The sequence below is a fragment of the Saxophila tyrrhenica genome (assembly GCF_035928015.1).
Source record: "Saxophila tyrrhenica strain CCFEE 5935 chromosome Unknown scaffold_5, whole genome shotgun sequence".
In the NCBI taxonomy this organism is placed as follows: Eukaryota; Fungi; Ascomycota; class Dothideomycetes; order Mycosphaerellales; family Extremaceae; genus Saxophila; species Saxophila tyrrhenica.
Genome location: NW_027041737.1, coordinates 881539 through 908315, shown reverse-complemented (window position 1 = coordinate 908315; position 26777 = coordinate 881539). Strand labels below are relative to the sequence as shown.

Genomic DNA, 26777 nt, shown 5'->3' with positions numbered 1-26777 from the left:
ACCGCGAGTCGAACAGAAGCAGAAGTATCCTACCCTGCGCAGCGCGTAGACTCTAGAGCAGCCAGCTCTGATATGGGAAGGCGAAGTTATGAACGGAAGACAAGAGACACGATCTTATAAAAATGACTGATAGCAATACGAGACCTATTCACTCTTCCCCCCAAGAGCCCAATCTTCCCAACGCCAATCTGTGATCCAAGAGAGAAATTCCCAAAGCATCAAGGTCATCATCAAGCCATAAGATAAATGAGTGGACGGCAGCATATTCTCATGTCTGCCCAACTCCTAGTTGCCTCTTTTCTCACACGTAGCAGCAGTCCCGTTGAGCAGGCTGTGTCGTGATCTGCAACGCCAACACCTCAGCCACGAGCAGTAGTCAAGGCGTAGGCATTCGATTGCTCCATCCCAATCCACGACCACCCAACCGCAATAGGCCTTTTCCTAAAAAAACCCACCAAACCCCTCCCCCTCCCCCTCCTCCACAACCACCTCGTCATACTCACCCACCCCAAAGCAATCCCACAACAGCGTCTTAATCTCCCACCCATACTCATCCGCGTCAAACTTCCCCAACCCCCGCGTCTCCATCCAAACCTCATCGGCGTCGCGCTCCGCCCGTCGCACCGTCTGCCCGAACTCCTCGGCCACTTCGTCGAGCTGCGCGAGTTCGGCGCCGAAGGGATTCTGGTTCAGGTTGGGGGATTTCGGCGCTTCGACAGCGGAGAAAGAGGGCCGGGACGGGGTGTGTGGGAGGAACATGTCGGTTGAGGAGCGGTAGGTTGTCTGCTCCGCGTGCGAGCTGCGCTCGCTGTGGCGGGACGGAGGCGGGGAGAGCATGCGCTGGATCGAGCGCTTGCGGTGCACGCCTTCGTGTGCGCGTTTGGAGTGCGAGGGGGCGCGGGCGGGGAGGCGGGGCGTTTCCATCGACGGGCGCGTGGAGGCTGTCAGGGCGCTGGGGCTGCGGCTGTGCGTGGTGTCGACGGCCGGTTTGAAGTAGCAGCTCAGGTGATTGTGCTCTGCCTCCGGACTCACGGGCGAGTTATCGACCGACGAGGCGTCCGTCTGCGTGTCGTGGGAGTGGATGCTGCTGCCGCTGCGCGCGTCGCTCTCCTCGCTCGAGCTGGACGTCGAGCCGGAGGAAACGTGCCGGATCTCGATGGGCGAGGTGCCGCTGATGTGCTGGGCGTGGTGGATGTGCTGGTTGGAGGTGGAGAGGAGGGTCATGGGGGAGGAGATCTGGGTGCGCAGGACGGGCTTGCCGCCGCGGTGGCTGGCGGCGCGGCCGATGAACATGGGTGCTGAGATCTCCATCTCGGGCTGCTTGCGCCGGGTGCTGAAGGCGCGGCTGAAGGACATGGTGGTGTTTCTTTCGTCGGAGGGCAGTGGTCCGTGTGTGGTGGTGGTGCCGAAGCAAGGTATATCACCAGCTCTGTTGTGATTGTTCGATCGATCACAAGCGCACTCCGCACGAGTCGTGAGGTTCGAGATGTTTGCTGGAACCTTTTCCCACGTGCGCGCAAAGTCACCAGACTTGCGGTTCTCTCAACCAAAGTTTACCTGTCGCAGTCGCGTCTTTTCCGTCGTCTTTTCAATCCAAACTCAGTCCAGTCGTGCAGCTACCGTGAGCGCAACTCTCAAAAAATCTCTTCGCAAAGAACGTAGTAATAGTAAATGATCTGCCCGCTCGTCTCGCAAGTAAAAGATCGTGTGATATTCAGTATCTCAGAGAACGAAAATCCCGCTTTCACGCTTCAAGCGCTCCTGCGAGAACAGTATGTAATGATAGTGAGTGTGTGAGACGAACGAAGGACGAGGGTAGCGAGCGAAAAGGATGGTGGGTTGCGGCGCTTCTGCGACACTCAAGGCTCAGACGAGAGAAAGGAAGAAAGAGAAGAGTATGGTGGTGGTGGTGTCCTGCACGCACGCGCCAGATTCTGCGAGCGAGCGAAGCGGCCGACGGATCAGACCCACCCCTAGGTTTTGACTTGCAGATGGTGGGAGGAGCTAGAGAGGGAGCGCTTTACCTTGCCGAGGGCTAGAGGATGTGGGCGAGCCAGTCGTTTCGCTGGAAAATGTGCCTGGATCTCCAGGAGGAAAAAGTGAAACGCAGGGTGGCGTCTGGAGTTGAGCAGCGCTTTGGCCTGTGAATGGTTGGCGTGAGAGAACTCTGTCGGCGTCTGGACTGGAGTGGGACAGGGATGTGATGGGTTGCGCTGGTGTGGTTGAACAGACTGCCTTTTGAGCAAGCCGCGGCAGTTCTCGAAGACGGCAACACACCTCGAGGAGTTGTAGCGGTTGCAGACACACTGAGATATTGACGAGGTCGAGGAGAAGATCGAAACTGCTTGACTCAAGCAAGTGCGCCTCAGAAAGCGCACAGATTCTCCGCGCATAGCATGCATCAATCTATACAAGACACCTGTCGCAAACCCGATCCTCATCAAGCAGACCCTCGGCTCCCATCGCTATGCATCCCAAACGCCTCTGTACACCCACACACACCTCCCCCATATCCACAGCAGGTACGGATAGTTCGTACTGTATGTACATATGCATTCACAACTCCTCCCTCCCCGGCGCCCGCCACAACCGCCACATCCTCTCCCTCACCGGCTTCCCGAGCCAAAAATCCCACAGCCGATTCATCTCCAACCCCAACACCGCGGCCAGCTTCTTCGGCAGCTGGGCCCAGCTGCGCAGCACCCAGCGGAAAGTTCGAAAGACGATCTCGAACTCGTGCCAGAATTGGTCCGAGATGCTGGGGCGCTGGGGTGGAGGGGTTGATGTGTCTGCGTCTTCTTCTTCCAGGCCGTCGAGATCGGAGAAGTCGGGGAAGTCGTCTGTGTCGTTGATCAAACGGCTAGGATCTGTGGCAGCAGCGGCGGCGGAGGCTTTAGAGGCTTCGAGCGTGGCGTGCGGGTCTTTGCCTTCGAGTTCCGCCTCCATCATCGCGCGGAAGTCCTCCACCGCTTTTAGAGCACTCGAAATCTTGTCCAACGTATTGATCAATGCGACCAACTCCGTCCTCCTTAGTAGCGGCCTCTCCACCCCTTCATCCGCATTCCCAAACTCAAACAACACCTTCAACGCCGTCCCGAACCCATTCGTCTGCACCTTCCCCCACAACCGACACTTGTCGCAGCCCACGCAGTCCATGATCCTACTCACGTTCCTGAAGCGGTTGCGGAAGTCCTCCTTCAAACTGATCCCGTCTTCCGTGTGGTCCTGGAACATGACGCGCTCGTCGAAGATTTTCGGCCCGCTGGGGATGGCGGAGGCGAGGGTGCGGATCATCTGCTTGGTCTTGCCGTCCTGCGCCGGGTCGCCGGTGCAGAAGGTGTAGTCGTGCACGTAGTCGCGCAGCTTGCCGACGGCGCGCAGGACGAAGGCGTAGTTGAAGTAGAGGTTCGAGATGCGCTCGGGGTGGGAGTGGAGGCGCTCTTTGTAGCATTGCAGGTTCGGGCCCCATTGGCCGGTCGTTTGGTTGAGGTAGTCGGCGCAGAGGTGGGTGGAGATGGCGGCGTGCATCCCTGAGATGACGCGGTAGAAGACGCGCTTCTCCAGACACTCGTCCTCCGGCTCCAGGGCTTCCTCGATGACTCCAGACTTCCGCGCCTGCTGCCGATCGTGCGCCTTCATCACCTGCCTGAAATCCATCGCCGCCTGCGCCTGGTTCTGCGAGAACCCCGGCAACGGCGCCTGCAACCCACCAGCAGCCTGACTCTTCTCACTGGGCGGTGACGGCCTCGAAAAGCAATTCTCCCGATAAATCGCCTCCCACACCTGATGCGCCCCTTCCCCAGCGTATCCTGTAAACCTCTCCGGATTCTCTGCTAGAGATACATAATCCCCCTTTGCACTCGCGCTCTCATCCTCTGGCACACAGTAATCCCTCTCATCGCACTCATCATCATACTCCACCACACAGCTCTCCCCTACCCCCTCCCCCAACTCCCCTAGCAGCGGTCTCTGCCGCTCCCTCTGCTGTTTCCGGCCAGGATGCTGCGCCTTCGGCCCTTCAAGCTTACTCAACTCCTCCGCCCGCCATATCGCCGGTATATCCTCCTCATGCTCCAACGTCGTGACCGCGCAGGCGATATTCCCGCATAGCCCGTTCTCGTCGCTCCAGAAGGGACATTTCTTGTTGTACAGATTCAGCCGGTAGTAGGAGAAGAAATCGGTGTTGTTTGCCAAGTTCCGGACGTACGGGTGGAGTTTGGTGTTGAGGGCGTCGAGGTCGGCGTAGGAGGCGCAGGCGTCGGAGACTTTGGCTTTGGGGTTGAGCTGGGAGTATGTGAGAGGGGGGTTGCTTGTGGTGGAGGGAGATGATGAGGGACTTGAGCTTACGGCGCAGACGTCTGGGCTTGCGTGGGAAGAGGAGGGGGATTGGCACTGGGCGCTGCTGAAGAGCGAGAACCAGGCGAGGAAGAAGGATTTGCTGGCGGAGGACTTCTTCATGGTGGGGACTTGCAAGCCAGATGTCAGCGCGTTGTAATCTCGAGGGATACTTGGTGATGCTTACTCTATACACGCAATTGGCAGCCCATATGCCAATTCACAGCCGTCCTATTGACCGTCCAAAGCGTCCAAAGTCGGGACAAGGCGTGGCTTGAAAGACGAGCGCATGTGACAAAGCAATCCAATCCTTCCGTATGCGATCAAGGAATGCGGTTGTGAGGAAAGAGAAAGGGAGAGTATGTATAGTTGAAGGAAGTAGACAGGTGTTGATTAGTAGAGTGTTGTAATGTCAGCGACTGGGTCAATGTTCCTTCAAATCATCCTGTCCATGAGGCATCCAGACGCAGGGCAACTGCCACGTTACGCAGTTGCTAAATCCGGCGCGCCACTGATGGCAACGTCGCCTTCTCCCAAACTCTATCCTCTGGCCCAATCCTTCATGTGACAGACTTCAACGCCCATGTCGGTTTGCGTACGATCGGTAAAACAATTTTGGAAGCATACGTAAGGTAGGTATATGAATACAACGTAAGTGAACATCTCAAGCTTCAGATGCCCCATTATCATCGGCAACCGACCCTCAAAATTCCACCAAGAAACCCACCACTTTCCCCCACAAGGACAAACCCAATACTCCTTCTGAACACCCCCCATCCCCTTCTTCAACACTGCACCAACCCCGCTCCCGCCAACCCCACCACCACCGCCCCAGCAACCAGTCCCCAAATCCCCCCATCCCACCTCTCCTTCCCCCACTGCGCCACCCACGTATCCGTCACACAAACCGCCACCCAAGCAGTCAACAGCACACCGACCTCCCTATCTTTCCCTTCCCGCCAGAACCACGCCATCGCGCCCGCGACAGCGACGTCCCGGATTCCGAGGAAAATCATGGATTTTTCGTTGATCTCGCGGCCTTCCGGGGTTGTGGGGGTGACGCCCAGGGCGGCGCCGGCGGCGGGTGGGTTGATGAGGGCGAGGCCGCCGAGGGCGAAGACGGTGGTGGTGAGGCCGAGGCCGATGTGCCGCCAGGTTGAATTGGGGAGGAGGGAGTTGGGGAAGGGCATCGCGAAATGCTCTGTTCGTCAGAATCCTGGGAGTATCGGTTGCAGAGCTGTGGTGTCTGGATGGATGGATGGAGGAGGGGTGCGGACAGCGTTGGGCGGGATAGATAGGCGTCTAGACTTTCGTGTTGCAATGCATATATACAGATATTCAAGGTCAAAGCTCCATCAACCCGACCGCTTTGGGTCGGCACATTGGTCAGCACGCCTCTTGGCACGACGGACGAGATGACGGAGACATCGGCGAGAACGAAGGTTAGGAATTGTACAATCCCCAAAAATGCCCGTGCTTTAATGAGAGATTACTGATATGAAGGAGTTCGGACATGGCTCGGCGAGAGAAGCAGGATGGATTGGAAAGGGTGGTATACCGGAATCGGATACTTCGATATGCCGATACACGTGCTTCAATGGCTTGTTGCAACGTGTGCCAAGAGCACGAACGACGAACAGAGGGATGACGAGTTGACGAAAGACCCCGGGTAGTGCAGAACAACGCATTACTCTAACAATAGTCATCTGAATTGCTTCATGTACCTCACCCTGCCCTCGAGAACGATATCCAAACCCTCCCTACTTCCAAATCTTCCACTTCCCCCTCCTCCCACCCCCCTCCCTATCCTCCCCATTCCCATTCCCATACCCCCCACCCGCCGCACTCCCCCCCGACCCCTCCTCCCCCATCCCAAAAAACCTCTCCGCCTTACTCAACCGCCTCGGCTGCTGCCCCGGCGTCCTGCCCTGCGGTCCTTCATCATCCTCATACCCCCTATCATCGCCGTCCTCGTATTCGTCCGAGGGCGTGAAACTGCCTTCGTCGCTGTATTCGTCCTGGTCTTGTCCGCGCCCGCGGTTGTAGAGCGAGGGTGAGGGGACGCGTTGGGCGTGTTTTTGCGAGAACGGGGCGGAGACGCGGCGGTACCATGGGCCTGATGATGAGGTGGGGGGTTGTTGTTGTTGGGTGGGGTAGGGGTCGTTGTTGTTGTTGCTGCCTGCTGAGGCTTGGGTGGGACGAGAGGAGCCGAGCGGGGGGGAGGCGAGGTCGTAGCCTTGTTGGTATGCTCCGCCGGAACGGGGAGGGTTGTCGACGGAGCCGCGCGGGGCGTCGTAGGCGCCGTCGGTGCCGTGCGGTTGTCGACCCGTTCCTCGCGCAGCAACAGCGCCCGCGGGCTGCTGGCCCCAGAATTGCTGCTGTTGCTGCTGCTGGCCCTGTCCACGACTATCCGGCGGCGTGCTCTCATCCCTCTCATCCCCCTCTTCACTCGAGTAGTCCTCCTCCTCCTCATCCCGCCCATCCCTCTTCCCCTTGCCCCTCAACCGATCCAAGAACCCCACCTTCTTCTCTCCAAAACTCGCCGTATTCACATCCCCCGCCCCCTCGTACCGCAGCGCCGGCACCAACAACCGATAACACCTCGTCGTGCCCGCCGGGTCATGCTGGTCCACCTCCATGTTCAAACTGACATCCAATCCACCCTCCAAATTAACGTGTCCGGGCGCTGCGGCCTCGCCGTCCTCGTCGTCGGGTGCTCCGCCGCGTTCGGCGGCGCGGCGGATTTCTTTCTCGCTGAGATTCGTTGGGCGGCGCATGAAAGTGTTCGTCGGCCGTTGCGGCGCCCCGCCGTCTTGTCCGTCATTGCGGGGCAGGCCGGAGAGACTGCTACTCCTGCCCATGCCCGGCCTTGTCCCCGCCCTCTCAAGTGAAGACGGAGGGTTCTTGCTCCGCCCACTGCCACTTAACCGCCTCACCAGCCGTCCCGGCATGCCGGTTAGACTCCTAGTCCGACTCATACTCCCAGGCGGATACCGCCGGTCCCTCTCCTCCCCCTCCCCCATCCCCTCTTGGCCGTCGTAACCCGTTCCCGGCCTGCTGTCCTCAGGCGGCGGCGTACTCGGTGGGGTGGAACCAGGCTGCCACTGGCGAATCGTGCAGTAGTTCCTGCGGGGAAGCAGACACTTGTTATTCCGCTTACTCCCGTCGACGTCCACCTCGAACATCGGGATCATGTCCTCGTCCGTTTCGCCGTCGAGATGGTGCACTTTGTTGCGCTTGTTCAGCACGTCGGCCATCATGACTGGCGGTGGGGTGTTGACGATCGCGGACGAGACGACGTTGGGCATGTATCTGTGATCTCTGTCCTTTGCTACGCCGAGTTTGCGGGGGGTATAGAACTGCCCGACTGCTCCCAAGTGGACGTCGCCGCCGAGGATGGTGACGCGAACGGATTTCTCGGCGGCGAGTTCTTGCAGTTCCTGGATGAACCAGTTGCGCTCCGCTTTGTGATGCTTCGCAGTCCAATGGTCGTCCAAGTCATCCAGAATCTCGACTCCGCCGTCGAATTTATTGACGAAACCCCCCAGCATACCCGTACGACCAAGAGCTTTGATAGGGTCCAGCGCGCGGGACGTGAGGATGTTCTCGAGGAAGTTTAGACGCGGGTAGGCGATCGGCACGCCCAGCAGAACCAGCAGATGCTTCGTATCGCCTTTCCGAATCTCAGTCCGCGCGCGGTCGAAGAGGATATCGTAGCTCTGCTGGCTGAGAATCTCGTCGCGCATGCGTTCAGTCCGGCAATCCAGAGCCAGCAACTTCAGATCCTGGCCGAGGGAGAGGAAGATGCTGCGGCTCAGCTCGTTGATATACGGCCCGGGGCTGGCACCAAGAACCCAGCTCGGCTCCTCCCGTGCGGTCTCCGCGACGAGCGATTGGTGCTGGAACAGCATATAGTACTTGAACGCCACGGCCCCGACACCCGTAAAAACAGGCGTGCTCATGAAATGATGCGGATAGCTCCCGAAACCATCGATGATGTCGTGGTCGTCCCACATATTCACCATCGGCACCTGGCTGGCGGCCATGGCGAACAGGCCCTGCGAGAACCACATGCTGTAGCGGTGGAAGTAGAAGCTCTCGAGCTCCTCTTGCATCTCCACTGAAAAAGGAGCATGGTGCTTGTGCTCGGGGTTCTTCGTCTGCAGCCACTCCCGGAACAAAGTCGTATCGCGCATGGCGGCGTCGTTGTAGATCTGGTCGCCGCCGCCGAGCATGACGTGGAACGGGCGGTGTTGGTGGCGGTTCAGCACGTCGCGCCAGAGCGGGTCCGGGCCGGAGAAGGTGTCCGGATCGACGCTCATGCTGAAGCCGTTGCACGAGTGGAACAGGACGTTCATGCTCTCGCCTCGTGCGGGCACCCAGAAGCCCAGCGCGGGGCCCTTGTTGATGCGGTATGCGACGCGGTGGGGTGTGCTTCCCAGCTCGACTTCGAGACTCCAGCGCCAGAAGGTGAAGCCGCGCTCTGCGTGCAGTCGCACGGCCTTGATCTCGCGGTATCGTCCAGCTTTCTCGCCATCCCGCCCTCTTATGCGCGACTTGTCCTGGAACGTGATATGCTGACTCTGCCTTCCATCAGATCCAGAAGAGAACTGTGGCCCAAGCATCGGCGCCCGCGTCGCAGAATACAAGCCCGAGTTGTTCTCTTCGCGGCTCAGATCCACTTCGCCATCCAAGTCATGCACAGGCCTGACATACAACGGCCTTCCCGTACGCGAGATCTTCACCTGTCCAGCCACAGGATCCTCGTCCTCAGGAGCGACCTCAAAGCCATGGCGTTCGGGCGGCGTGTGCAGCTCTGCCGGCTGTGCGAATAGACGCAGCGTAGGTGGAGAGCTGATGTCGCTTTGTTCATCTTCTGTAACGATCATGACACTGCCTCGCCAGATTTCGCGTTCGCCGCGGCCGCTGGAGGACATCTCCTTCCTCATGCCGGTGTAGCGCAGCAGAGGTCCGCACTTGAGGAACAGCGGCGGATGGAAGGACTTCGCTTCCTCCTCGTAAGGTCCAGCATACTGCGCAGCAGCAACACCGCCAGAGCTGGAGCGTCGATCTTTCTGTGCGCCGAAGTATCCATCGTCACCGCCGCCTGAAGATCGCATGAAATCCAGATCACCAGCGGTAAGACGAACAGGCTTGCCACCCTTCCACTCCTCGAGTGCTTTGCCTTTGACGTATCCTCTCCCCTTATTTTCGTCGCGGTGGAACATGCCGCCGAAATGATGATGTTTCTGTTCCGGACTCATGTTCGCCGCCATGGGTTCATCGTGAAAGCCGACCTGCGCTCTTGCCTCTTGTCCTGCGGCTGTTTGCGGCGGTATGCTGTACGGCACCGCAATGTCAGGACCGGTAGCGACAGTGGCCCGAGCAATAGGATCAGGGTCTTCCGAGGCTGGCGGGATCTCCTTCTCGTGGTCGCCCATACGGTTGGTCTGCAAGGTCGACTTATCCTGCACCGGATCGGTGGAGATGTTGCGCGATTGCTGCTGCGGTTGCTGCTGCTCGCGTGGGGACTGCTGATACTGCTGCTGTTGTTGATATGATTGCTCGCGAGGGGACTGCTGATACTGCTGCTGTGGCTGTGGTTGTTGTTGTTGTTGCTCGCGAGGGGACTGCTGATACTGCTGCTCAGGCTGTCCCCGATCGCTCGACCTCCGTCCCTGAGCCGCCCTCCATGGGTACGGCTTCTGCAATTTCCTGCTCCCACTCCTACCCACATCCCTACTGCCACCCGTCGTAGAGACAGGCGAGAGCGGCTCGCCGCCCTCAGCACTCTTCCTTTTCTCGTAAGCCTCCCGGCCCCGGTCAGGGTCGCCGTATTCGTGTGCCGTAGCGCCTCCCGCGGCGCCTCCTGCCATGGCGGCAGCACCAACAAAGCCTGCGTCGCGCAGTCGGCGCTTGTACTTCCCACTTGCAGTGCGTTCCAAACCACCTCTGTCGGCAGTGTTGGGGCTTGGAGGGACCGGATTGCTAACACTCCTGCTCGCGCCATCTCGACTGCCACGGTTAGCATTGTGGGGATAGCCTGCGACATTGACGCTAGTCGGAGCCTCCGGCGCATGATGGTAAGGCTGCGCTTCGCGCGACACCTGCCGTCCAGCACCCGGCTGCGGGTAGGCGACACCGAGACTGCGCGGAGCTTCGGGAGCATGATGGTATGGTTGTGGGTTGGATGCGATCGCCGATTGACGAACAGAGCGCTGGCGGTCGGGTGCACCACCGGAAACATCGCGCGAGCCATTTCCGTTGCGCAGAGCATCGCTGGCTCGGCGAAAGCGCATAGCTCCATTATCCGGTGGGAGAGCTTTCGGAGCGCCAGCGGTGACTTGGCGCTGGTATTTGTCGCTACTGCGATTGTCGCTCGGCCGTCTGTTGCCGTCGCTCACCGCCCTGCCCTTCTCGCTGCGGAGCGTGTTGGACCGCGCTGGAGCCTCGCCTTTGTTTGTACTGCGCTGTCGAGCGACGTTCTCCAACTGCTCCATCCTCGCCCTCTTCTCCTCCTTGCTGATATCCCCAAGCTTCCCTTCCAGCTTCTGCAACGGGCTCTTGTCCGCTACACTCGGCCTTCTCCCCGGCACCTCAGCATTGCCAGCGCTCGTTCGTCTGGTGTTCGTATTCGCAGACGTAGGCCCAGGGTCCGGACTCCACGCCGTCCCTCTCACATTCTCCGGCACCGCATTGGGGTCGACGCTCAAGGCAGGCTTTCCGGCGTCTCCTCCCAACGGCCGCGCTTTCGGGATCTCCGCATCTGGCGAATGCACATGTACTGCATGTCCACTGCGCGCGAAATCGTCTGCTCCGGCATCTCCACTGTAGGCGTGGAGACTCGAAGCAATCTTCGCGTGAGTCGCCAGAGCTACGTCCTTGATGCGACTCTTGTCGAGGACGCTGCTGGCGCCGGAGACGTTGTTCTGGGTGGCAGCAAGGTAGGCGGAGGTGAGTGTTGGGTTGCCCGTTCGGTCAGAGAAGCTACGGCGAGGCTTGCTGTCGGCGGCTGGGGGCTGGTAGTACTGGTATGGTCCGTTGGATTGACTCGTCGGTGCCTTTTCGAAGTAGCCCGTCGTCGGGTTTTGGTTCCACAGGCCTGACTGTCGGCGGTTGGAGGAGTCTGCGTTGGTTGCCATGGGTATGGTAGCTATTGCATGGTATACAGGTCGATGAGCTCAAGCCGTGTCGCGGTCCTTGGTCGGCTAATGTTGTTCGTCAGTCGTTACAATCGTGAAATGTAATATTAACACGCTACAATGGCTGAACGCAACAGGGAGACAGCAAAGGCGGGCAGATGACAGGTCTTGAGTGGGAGTGGAGTGAGGATGGCTGGTAGTCTTCTTGCGCGATACAAGATTCTTGATTGCATGGGGCTGGTAACTTAGATTGCGCTAGTGCCATGCCATATCCTGCTGTGCCCGCTTCCTCTCCCGCACATGCATCACCATCCCCTCCATGCCGTAACTTCCTCATCGGGCGCACACGTGAGTCGGCGACCGAGGAGGTGGACGAATATGCAACTGCTGGTGTCGCTCCAATCAAATGTGTCGCAGAACAAAGAAAAGGTCAAGCTTCTCGATGCAGATGTGGAGGCGGCAGCATCAGCCACAGGGAGAGCCGAGCCGCAAGCTTACCTTATTGCGAGCCCAGTGAGATCCAGGGTCAAAGAAAGTGAAGTCTACTGGAAGACACGCCGGTTAAAGGGTGCACACACTCGCTACACTCGACTCTGCATACCACCGATATACCCGCACTTGCACCGTATCATGACACTGGACGGAAGATGACTGCAGACCACAGAAGACAGGCCAACCACACCGTCCGCGACTGCGCGCAAAGGAGAGGCCTCGATCGAAAACGATGAAGATGCGCTGGCTGTCCAGCCTACTGGCCTTACCCGCACTGTTAACAACCACATGCTATGCGAGACGAGACTACGACGCCCACGACTACTACGCCGTCCACTTACGACCAGGGGTCAGCCCTGACGCCGTCTCCTCCCACCTGGGCCTCGACAATGAAGGCCCCCTCGGTCAGCTAGACGACCACTACATCTTCCGCGCTCACGAGCCCGTGTTCGAGTACGACCACATCACCACTGCCATTTCAGACCTCAAGCGACGAAGGCGGAAACGAGAGGCTGGCGCAGAATTGCCGCATGTCCTCGATGATGTCCTCCTCGCTCAGAAGCAGGAGCTGCATAAGCGCTTCCCTCTGGTCAAGCGCGGTCCTCTCGCTATACCCTCCCCTCGCGCGCCAGCACTCGCACCACGGCAGAGTTACCCACCCATCGAAGAGGCGGTTCAGGAGGGTATAGATTTGGCTAAGAAGCTGGACATTCAGGATCCCATATTTCAAGAGCAGTGGCATCTCTTCAACCACCTACAGCCTGGACACGATATAAACGTTACAGGACTATGGGCACAGAACATCACCGGACATGGCAGTACGGTGTGTATTGTAGACGATGGCTTGGACTTTGACTCGAACGACATCAAACCCAATTACTTCGCCGCCGGCAGCTGGGACTACAACGATGTCGGACCCGATCCCAAGCCACGGCTGATCGATGACCGACACGGCACGCGCTGCGCTGGAGAAGTATCGGCAGCCAGGAATGACGTCTGCGGTGTGGGTGTTGCCTACGATTCGAGGATTGCTGGTGTCCGAATCCTCAGCAAGCTCATCTCCAACGCCGACGAAGCGGAGGCTATGAACTACGCGTTCCAAGAGACGGACATCTACTCATGCTCGTGGGGTCCGCCGGACAATGGGGAGGCCATGGAGGCCCCGGATATCCTCATCGCGCGTGCCATGGTTAAAGGGGTAGAGAAGGGTCGCGGTGGCAGAGGGTCGATATATGTGTTTGCCATTGGCAATGGCGCCGCCGCGGACGACAACTGCAATTTCGATGGATACACGAACTCGATCTATTCAGTCTCTGTAGGTGGGATCGACAGAAAGGGACTACACCCATATTACTCGGAGAAGTGCTCGGCGCAGCTGGTGGTGACCTACTCATCTGGCTCTGGTGATGCGATTCACACCACGGATGTCGGGCAGGACAAGTGCTACTCCAACCACGGCGGTACATCTGCTGCTGGGCCTCTAGTCGCAGGCATCTACGCTCTAGCACTGCAGGCGAACCCGAAGCTCACATGGCGCGATATACAATACCTGACTGTTCTCTCTGCCGTGAAGGTTGATCAGCCCTCCGACTGGACGATGAATAAAGCGGTTGGCAAGGAGTTCTCGCACCAGTTCGGATACGGGAAAGCAGATGCTTATGCGCTCGTAGATATGGCGAAGCACTGGAAGCTTGTCAAACCGCAAGCATGGTACTTTGGGCCTTGGCTGCACGTTCGCCATGCCATTCCTCAAGGCGAGAAGGGTCTGGCATCGCACTTCGAAGTGACCAAGCAGATGTTGAAGGACGCCAACCTCGAGCGCCTGGAGCACGTCACCGTCACCATGAACGTCGAGCATACCCGCCGCGGCGACCTAAGCGTCGAGCTCAAATCCCCCTCGGGCATGGTTAGCCACATCGCCACGCACCGCCGCAACGACGAAAAACGCGCCGGCTACGTCGACTGGACCTTCATGTCTGTCGCGCACTGGGGCGAGTCCGGCGTCGGCAAATGGACCGTCGTCGTCAAGGACACCAACGTCAACGAGCACAAGGGCGTCTTCACCGACTGGCGCATCAAGCTGTACGGCGAAGCCCGCGACGCCAGCAAAGCCTCCCCGTTACCCTTGCCGAAAGCCCACGACGACGACGACCACGATGTCGTGCACACCGAGACGGCGTCGGCGCATACGACGAGCGTGGCCGTGCCGACGGAGACGGGGAAACCGCCGGGGAATCCGGATGATCATCAACATCGCCCTGTAAATGGCAAAATCAGCACGACCAAAACCACCGCACAACCCACCCCGACCCCTACAACATCTCAAGACGACGTCGCCTCCCCCTCCCCCTCACCAACAGAAACAGAAAGTTCCTCCAACTTCCTCCCCCGCCCCTTCCCCACCTTCGGCGCCAGCAAACGCACCCAAATCTGGATCTACGGCGCCCTGGCCCTGATCCTCGCCTTCCTCGCCGCGCTGGGCGGGTGGTGGTACTGGATGCGGCGCAAGAAGCGCTGGATGGAGCGCGATGACTACGGGTTCGAGATGGTGGATCGCGAGGACGAGGATGAAGGGGTGCCGTTGGCGAATGGATTCGGGAAGCAGAGGAAGAGGCGGGCGGGGGAGTTGTATGATGCGTTTGCTGAGGGGAGTGAGGATGAGGATGGGAATGGGGTTTTTGGGGTGGGGAGTGATGATGAGGGGAGTGAGAGTGGGGATGGGGATGAGGGTGGGGAGATGTATCGGGATGAGAAGCCGGGAAGGGAGAGGATATAATTGGGGGAATTGAGCCAGGGCGTTTCGGGCTGGGTGCATTGGGACATCGTGGCGTTTTCGACGTTGCATTTTGGAGGATCTGTGTACGATGGATGGCAACACGCGTATCGTTCGGACTTTGTAGTTCGTGTATCCGTATTCATCAAGACGACGTTGAGACTTTGTAATCCTCCCCGCTGTCACATGCTCATGCTCCTTCTTCTTCCTTCCGCGCTACCTCCTAGCTCCGCCGTTGCCCGGCCCTAACCCGCTTTCCGAACCAACGGCACGTGCCATTTTCGGATATGAGAATAGCGGGGCGCGGTAGCGGTGTTTACCAGCTGCTGCAGATCTCTTTTGAACTTTTGCTCGTTTGGAAGAAACAACGCATTGCCTCCTGCCAGTCGCGTCGTCTGCTGCTGCTGGGTCACAACAATCCAAAAAGAAATCTCACACTGACTGGCTCAAGGCCTTCGGCTGCAAACACGACAGCGCGCGCGTACAAGCCACGACAGCGGCTTTCTGCGTTTCATCAGTACCCCTCGTGTTCGCTGAGGAGGGCGAGGAAGGTTCGAGCAACGTTCACGACACGGTATAGAAGGGAGCGGAGTGGTACGAGAGCCACGTGGCCACGGACAACAACAACAATAACAACACCACCCTATTGAGCTGCCGACGGCGTGGATAACGACAATACCCACCCCACGGCAAACACCACCACCACCACACCCACCCCACTGCCGACCGTCCACCTTCCGCCTACAACCAACACTCGTTCGTTACACACCACCAAGAAGTTGAGGTAAGGTAGCAGCCATGGCCGCCGCCGACATGGACATCGACTTCACCCGCCGCAACAAGAAGCCCCGTCTGCTGTCCGACTCGGAGCGCGAGAAGCTCGACGAGTATCTGGATTCGATTCATTATTCTTCGCGGTATGCTCTACAACCCCTGTTTTCCACAAACTTTCCTCCTCGCGCACGCTGTTCAGACTTGCCCACGTAACGCTCCTCAAGCCCGCTTGCTCACTGACGTTTCGCTCCCAGCTACTCCGACGACCACTTCGAATACCGCCACGTCCAACTCCCCAAAACCATGCTCAAAGCCATCCCCAAAGACTACTTCGACGGCAGCCGCGGCACGCTCAAACTGCTGTGGGAGGACGAGTGGCGAGGCCTGGGCATCACGCAGAGTCTGGGGTGGGAGCATTACGAGGTGCATGAGCCGGAGCCGCATATTCTGTTGTTCAAGTGAGTCTATCATCCATCTACGGGGCTTGAGTGGAGAGAAAAGTGCTGACAAAGGTGGTTTGCCAGGCGACCGATCAACTACCAAGCCCCTCACTGAACGACCTCCTCGGCAAGAAGTGCGATGCGAAGGTTGCTACTTGAGAAACATGGCGGTGGTGGGGAATCTATACTGCTGATGACGGAAATGCATGCTCTTGGTCGAGCTTGGGTGATACATGAAATGACAGGATGAGCGGAAACAACGTCGAGTCGATGCATTTACCCGGCGTCACGCGAGGGCACGAAGCCATGAAGCCATCGGAAGCGATGAAGGAACGTCTGCGAACGCGTTCAAGCGAGTTAGGCGTAGTGCAGAAATGCAAATGGCGATACGCAAGCACTGCAGTATCTCCCCTCAACCTCCCTCCTCTCTCTACATACCCACAGTACACGTCGTAAGGACGAAGTCAACTACCACTGATAAACAAAACCCACCCCCCTATCCGTCCGATCATCCTCCTCCCTCTCGCCCCCCTCTATCCTCCTAGTCTTTCCCTCATTCCTCCGCCGGTAAATAACGGTAACCCAGCTAAACAGCCCGCACGCCACCACCAACACCCCAGCGGTCCAGCCGTTCCCGACCCAATAGCGTGGTGCCCATTCGGAGCGGTAGAGTTGGCCTATGACGAGACCCGAGACGTCGGTCCAGGTGAGGACTATGCCGAGGGTGGCGGCGCGTTTGGCGGCGGGTGAGGCGTTGGCGGAGGTCCAGGCTAGGTTGTTGCCTGCGATTCTGTACATCGGGAGGGGAGGGTTAGTGGGAGGGAGGCTTTGAGGGAAAAGGGAGGGGAGGGGAGGGGTCGATACATGTAGCAGCCGGTTGTGATGAGGTAGGTGGCGAAGTAGTGCGCTCCTGCGGGGATGGGACAGAGGAGGAGGACCTGTTCGCGGGACAAAGTCAGTACGTCAAAGGTTGAAGGGGGAAGGAGGAAGACGTACATAGCCCAATGCTGTAATAGGTGTGAAGATGATCTCGAAAAGGTAGCGTTTGCGGTAGCGATCCGAGAGCCAGACGATGACGCAGTAGAACACGAAACCCCAGAGCTGGACGGGGATGGTGAGATATTGGGTCGAGAGGGTACCGTAGCCCAAGCCGTCTTGGAGGATGATGGGGAGGAAGTTGTTGAAGCCTGGCTGTCCGTTAGATTGCTGTTCGTGGAATAGTGTGGAGGATCGAGGATGGTGCGTTGACTTACCGTACAACGGCGTAATAACACAGAACTGCAACGCCGAATGGATCCAGGTCTTGACGTCTTTGGCAGCGACGATGATGTCTTGGAGCGTGAACTCGCCTGCGCCGCCGTTGTAGTGGTGCATGAGCTTTTCGCGGTAACGCATCACTTCCTTGTCGTCTTCGTTGAGGAAGTGGGCTTTTTCGTACGAGCTGGGAACGAGGATGAAGCAGATGAAGCCGTAGACGATTGTGATGATGCCTTCGATGATGTAGATCCTTGGTTAAGGGTCAGCGAGGGATTGTGAGGCTGTTTGGAGGAGGCGAGACGTACCATCTCCAGCCAGCAATCCCGGCAGCTCCATCCATGTGATAGATGGCATAAGCCAGCAGCCCACCAAAGGCACCAGAGAGCGCGGTTGAGCCGAACAGGAATGCCATTCGAACGGCCAACTCCTCTCGCTTGTACCAGTTGGCGACGAATAATGCGAGGGCAGGGAAGAGGCAGCCTTCAAATAAACCAAGAATGAGACGAGTACCGACGAGCCCGCCGTAGGTGTTGACCCATCCGGAGCCCAGGGTGATGATGCCAAAGGCGATGGTGAGGCTGGGCAGGACACGCTCGAAGCGCCATTTCTTTGCGTACATTGATATTGGGAACTGTGGTCGTCAGTACGTTGTGTCGTTAGAGTTGGGGGATTGATAACGTACTTCGGACAAGATGTAGAGGACGTAGAAGATTGATACGCCAACCTGTTATTGTCAGTCCCGTGTCGACCGGTGAGAACGAGGTTTGCTCGTACATTGAGATCTGACTCTTGCAGGTTGAGGTCATCCACCATTCCTTGGGTTGCGGCAAAGCCAATGTTCGATCGGTCAAGGTAGGACTGCGTATAATTATCAGTGATAAAGGTCATTGTCGTCTCTTATGGATCTGCTGTCGATTCTTACGATAAAGTTGAGCGAGCCCATCAGCGGAGCGATGTAGAAGTCCATCTTTCGAATCACCCTCGCTTCTCTCGCTTTGAACTCAGGCGACTCGTAGTAGTCGGACGTCTGTCTGTCTTCGACATCTTCGACGTGCTTCGTCTCGTCTTTCCCATTGTTGTTGTCGCTGCTTTCGCCGAGCTCTGGTGATGGTTGAGACTTCTCGCTCTTGTCGTCGTTGGTGTCTGCCATCATGCTGCAGGTCACTGGATGTTATTGCCAGTACAAGCATCAAAGAGAGAACACAAGCGTTGCCAACCAAGCCATCGCCATCGAAGACATTCCAAGCCTTTCAAAGTCTTCCATATTGATATCATCCGTCTTCGGCTACGTATCGACCGAATAGCTTCATCTCCCCGCCTTGATCGACATGCAATGCGCTCGTGAGGGCCACGAGCAACGGGTTCGGAGGTACCTGTTCCAGTTTGGAACGACACGGATCACGGCACTTGGAGTGCAGCTAGACGAGCTCCGGTCCATGATTGAAGGTATGCGCGTTTGCTCTCGACCCTGAGCGGGATTTAACGGCCGTCACCTGTCATCCGTCTTCGCCTGGTGAGCAGCGACTTAGTGCCGCCCACAACGGATAGAGGGAGTAGTGGACGATACCCACGGCATGCTCACGCCTTGGCAGATATGACCTGGCTGAACTAGCTGAACATGCGAGAATACCTTAGACTGGAGGATCTTGAGGCAGATAGCTTCGAGTATCAGAATAAGAGAGGTGACAGGAAGCTTGTAGAAAATCTGTATTTACCTGTGGCTGAGTATGTGTCTGCCGCAATGTGTCCTGTCCAATGCTACACATGCCAGTGTAAGGTAAGGAGAAGATGAGAGCAGCTGGTCTGCCGCTTAGCGGGACTAAACTAGCTATCAACCCCCTCTAACCACCTCACCCCACGTAGACCCTTGTTTGACAACCAGAACTGTGGTTGCGAGCATTGTGTGTCCACCTGCAGTCTTTCTGTATACCAACGATAGACCCGACACAACATGCGTTTCTCCTCGGTCATCGCTGGCGTTGGCCTCCTCCTCACCGGCGCTGCTGCGCTCGACAAACCGCTCGACATCCAAGTCGAGAAGGCGGTGGAATGCTCTAGGAAGACGAAGACTGGTGAGGAACACAAGTGTACAACTATTCGGACTCTTCTGACCATGTCTTGTAGGTGACAAAGTCGACGTCCACTATCGCGGCACTCTTGAGAAGGATGGTAACGCTCCCCCTCTTACCGCAACGATACGTAACCTGCGTCTCACATGAAGCTCCAGGCTCCGAGTTCGACGCCTCATACAATCGCGGCACCCCGCTCTCATTTCACGTCGGGAAGGGCCAAGTCATCAAGGGGTGGGATCAGGGACTGTTGGACATGTGTCCTGGGGAAAAGCGGAGGTTGACGATCCAGCCTGAGTGGGGCTACGGTTCGAGAGGGATGGGCCCGATACCTGCCAACTCGGTACTGATCTTCGAGACTGAGCTGGTTTCTATCGCTGGCGTGGAGCCTGAGGGCGACAAGGCAGAGTTGTAGGTTGTGGGAGAGGGAGACGATTGAAGAGGATGTGGCATGCTGCTATGGTACGGGACGATGTTATGAGAGATGACGCCCTTCTGGTGGGCCTAAAATGCTACTTTTTTCAGTCGGATGTGCCGAAGTACGTGGTTCCAGGAGCCACATTTCATCGAGACTACTATCTAAGCAAGAGACTGCGCCTTTTCTCTCTCAGATTGTCCATTTATCGCTCATTGGGAGAACATAAAGCTGGCCGAATGCGGTAACCTCTGCGATGAAATAAGCCACAGACCAAGCTCCACCAAGCTTCCAGCATCGGGGCTGTAGAAACATCCTCCATCCCATAACCATCCTAGTCTGCGACATGATAGGCCTGTCCTACTGGGCTGTGTTCCTGACTATCTTCTCGTCCCCCAGCTGAGGTTCATAGCTTGACTCGGTGCAATGGGATTGGTATGTAGGTATAAGACGCTTCCATCTCGTTCTTTTCTCGATGTTTTCCATATTCATCAAACCACTCTACTATCTCCAGCATCGAGGCGACTCTTGACAGTCGTTACCGATACACTTATCCTCTACACTCTGTTCGTTGAGCACAACGTAAAACTCGTTTAGTCGACATCAACACAATGCCTCGCCAAGGAGGACTGATCAAGGTCCTCGGGACTGGTGTAGGGATGGCAGCAGAGTACCACGAGCATCGCAAGCAGAAGAAGCTCTCGCGCGAGAACAGCCAGCAAAGCGTCGACCAAACCATTGCAGGTCCTTCCAATCGACCCGAAATCAGTACCAGGGAGCTCTCTGCTGCCTCCGACCTGCCTCCGGCGTACGAAGATATTGTTGACGAGCATAACTCGTCGCTAGCGGCCGGACGACCGGTTGCAGACGACAAGAAAGCCGCGCTACGCCAGTACAACTCCGACTCCGAATCCGACGACCTGGAAGAGTACGAGTATGCAGAGCTCCAAGGAGACGAAGCAGCCTGGGACCTAGACGAAGCCGTCAGCCGCGAGCGCGGGAGGTCAACGCCCCCAGATACACCGACCGAGACCTCCTCAGATCCCGAGAGACTCGTCAGTGAGGTCCTCACCGCCAACCGTACGGCATTGGCTGCAGCTCCAGCGTTCGAGCGTACCCAAATCCCATGCCCAGTCATCATACCCCAACGCCGGCCGCGGACAAAAGCTCGTGGGTTCGTGCGAGCCTACGCCCCGCTCTTGGGCGAATGCAGCGGCATCAGCCAGGAAACCTTCCTCCTCTTCCTCAAGAACTTCCACAAGGCCTCCCAAGCATCGCCGGTCTTCCCCGTCATCCGCATGTCGGCGGCGATAGCCGGCTTCGCACCAAGCGTGATCGCAATGGCCGTCACGACGGCCGTTCAATTTGCTGCAGGCGTAGGGCAGGAGGTCCAGCAGCGGCAGCGGACCAACCATTTCCTGGATAGGATGAACCAGGAGTTGTTCCAGCCGGCAGGGTTGTACGCCATGATCGTCAAGTACAAGCCTGAGGATGAGCTGCAGAAGAACAGCAACAGTCTGCTAACGCGGCTCGGAGTGACTAGCGAGAAGGTCGACCTGAGCACGAACCAGACCATTGCGAAGTACAGCCGCGCTCTAACCAGTGAATCGGCCAGCAGCGGGCAGAGCATGAGCCAGCGGATGCAGGGCCTTCGCCTCTTCTCTCAGACGACAAAAGGCTCCTGCGCGATTCCGGAGTCCGCACCATTGATCTTCCCAGATGTTGACAACGCGGTGGCTCTCGAGGGCGAGGAGAGCTTCAAGGCCAAGGCGAAGGATGCCAAAGGCTTTTTGGCCGATTACTTCGACCGCAAAGCGCAAGCAAAGTATGCAACGGCGGATCCAAACTCGAGCTTGAACGTGCCGGACGAGCAGCGTGCGTTCCGCTCCAAGCTTGCGGACCCGAGTCATCCGATGTACAATGGCGGAATCGTCGGCTTCGTCAGTGGTGGTGCACTTACCCGAGATCGCGCTGAGAGGGATAACCGCAGGAACGAGAGGCGGTGGGAAAAATATGAGCGGAAAGACTTGCGCCGAGAAAGGAGAGACGATCGAAAGGATTTCCGTCGAGAAATGAGAAACGAGCGCAAGGATGAGAGACGTCTTGACAGGTTTGAGCGACGGCTCGACAAGGGCAGGAGTCTGAGCAGGAGTAGCGAAAGACGTCATGAGGATATCATGATCCACCGAGAAAGAAGGGCTGGGTTACAGGGACGCGGACCGATCGGCATGCTTGCAGGTGCTGTCGCTGGCAGAGTCGATAATGGCCAGAGTAGAGAGTACGAGGATGCGTACCGAAGCGGCTACGATGGTCGCGAGATGAGGAGATCTTTTGAGGATCGCAACTCCAGCTATGGGCAGTGGAACACGCCTGCTCCTTATAGCGGGCAACAGAGCTTCAACCCGAGCAGAGCGGCTCCGTATGGTGGCCAAGGATATGTCCAGAACGAACGTGAGGTGCCCGGAGCGGCTGCCTACCGTGGGAGGAGGGCAGACCGAAGAGGAAGCCGCCAGAAGAAGGGCGGGCTCATCAAGAAGATCATGACCGAGGACGTCCTATACTTATTGATCGTGAACATGCCCTCAGAAGAAGAGCTTGCGGAGGCCAGGGCGACATTGGAGACGGCTAGAGGACATTGATTAGAATAGAAGTTGACGAGATCAGCAACCACTTTTCAATAATACTAATCTCTCAGCCTCGACGTCTTGTTGAAGGGCTATTCTTGCCCTTGCTCTTCTGCACGCCAGTAGACTGCGCGATCGCGTCCTTGCCCTTCGGCTGCAGCTTGGCCTGCGCAGTATCCTTGCTCTTTGGGCTGTTCCAGTAGTACACCATCTGCGCCGCCAGAATGGCGTTGAGCACGAACGCAGCCATGAATCCGTACAGGATCAAGTTGTCGTCCACCTCCTGTAGTGTTGTGAAGACTCTTGCCAGCGAGCCAGCCAGGTAGTTGAACACTGCGAAAGCGCTTAGCTGACCCGTGCCTCCTTCCGCGAAGATGGTGATGATTTGTGGTAGCTTGCTTGCAACCCCTAACAGTCCGGCGCCGCCTTGGAGATACTGCAGTGTGCTGGCGGACACAATGCTCTGGTCGTACATCACGTATCCCGCTGCTGCGAGACCAGCGACGAAAGCCGCTGCAGCAGGTGTCTTGCCAGAGTACTGCAGAATCAAGACACTGATCGCGATGTTCTGAACCGCGATCAAGGCCACCTCTCCGTACGTCGAGAACGGGAATCCATTACGGATGTTGTACATCAACGTAATAAGGTAGCTGGCCGTCTCCAGCAGATATGAGAGGAAGCTGATGCCCTCCGCCGACTGCGAGTTAAGCAGCTTAAGCAATTGTGGGATTTTGACAATGCTGCTGGCGCCGATGATGCCGATGCCCAGGCCCTTTGAGACTGCGAGTTTGAGGCACACAGTGTCCGTGAGGTTGACCGTGTGGACGAGCGAGCGGTAGCATGATTCGCCGAGGAGTTGCGTTGCGGTGTTGCGGACCGGTGGTGGAAGGTTGTGGGTGAGCGGTTGGAGGACCGAGCGGAGCGTCTTCTCGAGCGATTCCATGTTGGTTGTATGGGTGGTCTCGGTGTCAATTGTGAGGTAGAAGTTCGTGTCTGGAATTCCAAGTCAAAACAGCTGTTGCTAAGTCAGAAAGTGTCACGTGATTTCCGATGCAAGATCGTCCCCGACCTCACTTTCATGTGAAAACTCAACTTCCTACCGTCATTGGCATCAATCAAGATTCTAACACTACTCCGGCCACGCCCATAGAATTTTCCATGATACCGAATCTATCCTTCACACAGTGCAATGCGATCCCCATTAGACAGAATTTTTCTACCACCGCGAAGGTCCTATAGCAACTGCTTTGTTCAGCCTGGCACCTTCACGAAGTCTCTCAAGAAGAACAAAGCACTGGCGAGAAAGCAAGACAGTACTGTCGTTGCGACTCTCAGCACTCTTCGAAGCATGTCTCACTCATCCTCTGCGCCTAATGCCATGCCTCAATTGTCACAGCCAGGTAACGAAAACGTCCTTCAATCCGCCATTTCTCCTAAGCCATCCATTTCACGTTATACTGCACAATAGAAATACCTATACCATCGTCCGTCGCCGCATTTGTTTTAGCCGCTTGGCCTGATGCGGCGATCTCACATGTGAATAGAACAATGGAAAAGTTCACCTCTCAATGAAGCTGTTCGTCAACCTCACGCATTGAAGTATTCTAGCCGTTTCCATCTCTGCCTGCTTTCTTACCTCGACACCGACCTTCAGCGACAGGCAGAAGCACAGGCAAAATTCGTTCGTCTCTGAAGCAATCATTCACATCGACACTGACATCGTCTTGTTAGTCTGACGGCACTCATTGCGTCGACTGTATCCACACTGTTGCATCTGTTTCGTGAGAGCACAAGCGACTCCTAAACCATCAGAACAGCTCAGAGTCAGCCCCACGGAAATGGTGTTCATCGGTCCGAAGCAACTCAGGGAGGCGTATGAGCGCAGAATTGTCGACGCCCAGTATGATCTGGATCAGGCGCGAGCCATGCTCGCTGGATTCACGAAAACTATGACAGAGACGCTCCCCGGGAAGATCCAGAAAGCAGAGCAGAACATTGCGAAAGCTCGCAAAGTCTACAAAACTTTGCAAGGTGATGCACGCAACAATCAGCAGGTCAAAATCGACAAGCTCAACAGGACTCTTGACAACATGAAAAATGAACGAGATTCCACACTTCCTGGTTTGATCAACACGGAGACGAAGGCAGTCGCGAGCTTGGAGAGCAAGATCAGCATGATTGAGAAGCTGGAGGCTGAACGCCTGAAGAAGGTGAGTGCACTGAGATCAAACGCCACTACGTACTTGTGACTGACACTGAACAACTGGAGGATGCAGCATCCGAAGCAGAAACCGAGTCATCCGGTCCGTCTGCACAAGCTCCCGAGCAGAGTGATGGCAAGATAGCAGCTGGTCGAGCCGGAACGAAGCGTAAAGCCAATGCGGGAGATGGAGAAGAGGCGAAGCCTCCGGTGAAGCAAGCCCGGCGTGCGAGTCCCAGCGATGGCAAAAAGCGCAAGGCAAACGATGCCCCTGCGGAGAAGCTAGTCCGTCAATCGAAGAGGCAGAAAGGGGACGCGGCTCCGTCCGCCGACCAAGCTGGCGATGAGAGCGACAAAGAAGATGCTCCCGCCCCCCCAACCCAGAAGGGCAAGCGCTCCAGGAATAAGACTGTCGTGCCCGATTCAAGCGACTCTGGTGGGAAGAAAACACCATCAGGCAAGACCTCCGAGCACCAGGAGACCGCGCCCAGTCCAGCTGGTGGCGCAAAGAAGGCGGCGGGAAAGGCCACGGCGAAGGCCACGGCGAAGGCGGCGGGGAAACCAGCAGAGAAGCCGGCAGCAAAGGCGGCGGGAAAGGCCGTAGGTAAAGCTGCAGGGAAAGCTGACGCCAAAGCTGATGCGAAGGCTGAGGCGGCGGGAAAAGTCGCTGAGAGCAAGTCGAATCCGAAAGGCAAGAAAAAGACAAGCGGCAAGAAATTGAACGATGGCGATAAAGAGGACGGCGACGATGACAGCGAGGAGAACGAGGAAGAAGATGATGGCAACGGCAGCAAGAATGGTGGCGTGGAAAGGACGCAAAGCCGAAAGAGCCATACCTGAACGGCATCATCAACGTGAGTCCACTGGGCTGAACCTTTTCAGCAAAAGCAATGTGCTGACCTACTTCCCTTCGGCTGTATAGTTCAGAAACTCCTGTTTTTCCTCGGTCGTCATACAGCTGCTGGACTACGCTCTCGAAGTCAACCTGGACTCCCTGGTTGGGAATTTGGATGCAAATTTTGAGACGTTTGGTCTCTCCGAGGCAGAGAGCAAAAAGTTCGACATAACCAGTGACAAGTCCTACGACGGCATCAAAGGCAAGTACAAGAAGTTGCCCGAGCAGAGGCGCGAGGCTGTCAGAACGGCAATCAAGGAGGCCCGAGACGCGGAAGAGGTGGACAAGATCAGCCTTCCAAAGCATTTCCTCAAGATGATCGCCGATCTACGCGCACAAGACAAACGCCCAGATCAGAGGTTCATATCGGCCTTCCTCTTCCAACAGGTCATGGCTTTCGGCAGGAAGGAAGATGTCGGCCGCCGGGCTCAGACACTGTCAGTTCGTGAGGACATGAATGGCGACACGCAGCAGGATGCCATGGAGTACCTGGTGGATGTTCTGAACGCACTCCTCGAACACGGCCACACCGGTAGCAAAGCTAGACTCAGGAAGCATTTCGAGATCCACAGCAAGACAGTCGATAGCTGTACCGACGAGAACTGCGGCTTCCGCAGTGGTCCGTTCACAGCGAAGGATAACCATCTCATCGTCAAGGTTCCAGCCAAGCCGCCGAAGGGGAAGAACATACGGATGGCAACACTGTTTAAGGAAGCCAAACACAGCCCGAAGGACCTTCGCTGTCCGGACTGCAAGGAACGCACCCTGGTCGCACACACAGAGTATACGCAGTTGCCAGAGATCATCTTCTGCAAGGTCAACAGGACGACCTACCACTCAACCACAGGAGAGAAGGGTAAGACCAGAACTCCTGTCGACCTTGATCCTTACGGCATCAAACTCGAGGGGCAGAACTTCCATCTAATCGCAGTTGTGCATCACGATGGCAACACTCCAGAATCTGGGCACTATACAGTCTTCAGAGAGCACTATGGCCGCTGGTACTTACTGGACGACAAGACTGTCACCGAAGTAAAGGAAGCGGATGTGAAGGATCACGCAAGGAAAGGCCAAAGCGCCATCCTCATGTTTGAGAAGGCACCGGAGGGAGTCTCCCCATCACCACCCGCCAAAAAGTGAGGTGGCTGGAGACAGATACTTCCAACCAGTCCTCGTTGCGCGGGGCATTGCCCATGTGTACACTGTATGGGTGCATCGTACTGTGTAGAGCGGAATTGAATAGATACTTGTAATGACAATCTCTCATGGCACTTTTCCTCACCTGCAGCCGCGCTGATTTACCTAAGCTTTGACCATTTTCGAGCACATGACTTTCGCGACTTAGCGCGTCTGCACTTTCT

At 57.0% G+C, this 26777-nt stretch overlaps 11 protein-coding genes across 11 annotated transcripts; 5 read left to right on the top strand and 6 right to left on the bottom strand.

Annotated features, from left to right (window-relative positions):
• Window positions 1–441: 441 nt before the first annotated feature.
• Window positions 442–1356, bottom strand: LTR77_003746 (uncharacterized protein; the record flags this gene model as incomplete). The annotated part of the gene is made up of 1 exon (XM_064801001.1): window positions 442–1356. The coding sequence occupies one exon, from the start codon at window positions 1354–1356 to the stop codon at window positions 442–444; it is 915 nt and encodes a 304-aa protein (XP_064660952.1).
• A 1200-nt stretch (window positions 1357–2556) lies between these two features.
• ERO1 (endoplasmic oxidoreductin-1) lies at window positions 2557–4458 on the bottom strand (the record flags this gene model as incomplete). The annotated part of the gene is made up of 2 exons (XM_064801000.1): window positions 2557–4284; window positions 4348–4458. The coding sequence occupies 2 exons, from the start codon at window positions 4456–4458 to the stop codon at window positions 2557–2559; spliced, it is 1839 nt and encodes a 612-aa protein (XP_064660951.1).
• Window positions 4459–5120: 662 nt separating this feature from the next.
• LTR77_003744 (uncharacterized protein) lies at window positions 5121–5525 on the bottom strand (the record flags this gene model as incomplete). The annotated part of the gene is made up of 1 exon (XM_064800999.1): window positions 5121–5525. One exon carries the CDS (start codon window positions 5523–5525, stop codon window positions 5121–5123), a length of 405 nt encoding a protein of 134 aa, XP_064660950.1.
• A 570-nt stretch (window positions 5526–6095) lies between these two features.
• On the bottom strand, window positions 6096–11477 carry LTR77_003743 (uncharacterized protein; the record flags this gene model as incomplete). Its single annotated transcript, XM_064800998.1, has 1 exon — window positions 6096–11477. One exon carries the CDS (start codon window positions 11475–11477, stop codon window positions 6096–6098), a length of 5382 nt encoding a protein of 1793 aa, XP_064660949.1.
• Window positions 11478–12201: 724 nt separating this feature from the next.
• KEX2 (pheromone processing endoprotease) lies at window positions 12202–14745 on the top strand (the record flags this gene model as incomplete). Its single annotated transcript, XM_064800997.1, has 1 exon — window positions 12202–14745. One exon carries the CDS (start codon window positions 12202–12204, stop codon window positions 14743–14745), a length of 2544 nt encoding a protein of 847 aa, XP_064660948.1.
• A 795-nt stretch (window positions 14746–15540) lies between these two features.
• Window positions 15541–15978, top strand: CKS1 (Cyclin-dependent kinases regulatory subunit (Cell division control protein cks1); the record flags this gene model as incomplete). The annotated part of the gene is made up of 2 exons (XM_064800996.1): window positions 15541–15659; window positions 15771–15978. 2 exons carry the CDS (start codon window positions 15541–15543, stop codon window positions 15976–15978), a joined length of 327 nt encoding a protein of 108 aa, XP_064660947.1.
• Window positions 15979–16424: 446 nt separating this feature from the next.
• LTR77_003740 (uncharacterized protein) lies at window positions 16425–18363 on the bottom strand (the record flags this gene model as incomplete). Its single annotated transcript, XM_064800995.1, has 8 exons — window positions 16425–16746; window positions 16821–16894; window positions 16953–17143; window positions 17210–17463; window positions 17519–17844; window positions 17896–17937; window positions 17988–18071; window positions 18136–18363. The coding sequence occupies 8 exons, from the start codon at window positions 18361–18363 to the stop codon at window positions 16425–16427; spliced, it is 1521 nt and encodes a 506-aa protein (XP_064660946.1).
• An 801-nt stretch (window positions 18364–19164) lies between these two features.
• On the top strand, window positions 19165–19697 carry FPR2 (Peptidyl-prolyl cis-trans isomerase fpr2; the record flags this gene model as incomplete). Its single annotated transcript, XM_064800994.1, has 3 exons — window positions 19165–19285; window positions 19338–19382; window positions 19441–19697. The coding sequence occupies 3 exons, from the start codon at window positions 19165–19167 to the stop codon at window positions 19695–19697; spliced, it is 423 nt and encodes a 140-aa protein (XP_064660945.1).
• Window positions 19698–20308: 611 nt separating this feature from the next.
• Window positions 20309–22336, top strand: LTR77_003738 (uncharacterized protein; the record flags this gene model as incomplete). The annotated part of the gene is made up of 1 exon (XM_064800993.1): window positions 20309–22336. The coding sequence occupies one exon, from the start codon at window positions 20309–20311 to the stop codon at window positions 22334–22336; it is 2028 nt and encodes a 675-aa protein (XP_064660944.1).
• Window positions 22337–22388: 52 nt separating this feature from the next.
• LTR77_003737 (uncharacterized protein) lies at window positions 22389–23264 on the bottom strand (the record flags this gene model as incomplete). Its single annotated transcript, XM_064800992.1, has 1 exon — window positions 22389–23264. One exon carries the CDS (start codon window positions 23262–23264, stop codon window positions 22389–22391), a length of 876 nt encoding a protein of 291 aa, XP_064660943.1.
• Window positions 23265–24159: 895 nt separating this feature from the next.
• LTR77_003736 (uncharacterized protein) lies at window positions 24160–26556 on the top strand (the record flags this gene model as incomplete). Its single annotated transcript, XM_064800991.1, has 3 exons — window positions 24160–24531; window positions 24591–25325; window positions 25444–26556. 3 exons carry the CDS (start codon window positions 24160–24162, stop codon window positions 26554–26556), a joined length of 2220 nt encoding a protein of 739 aa, XP_064660942.1.
• Between the last annotated feature and the right edge of the window lie 221 nt (window positions 26557–26777).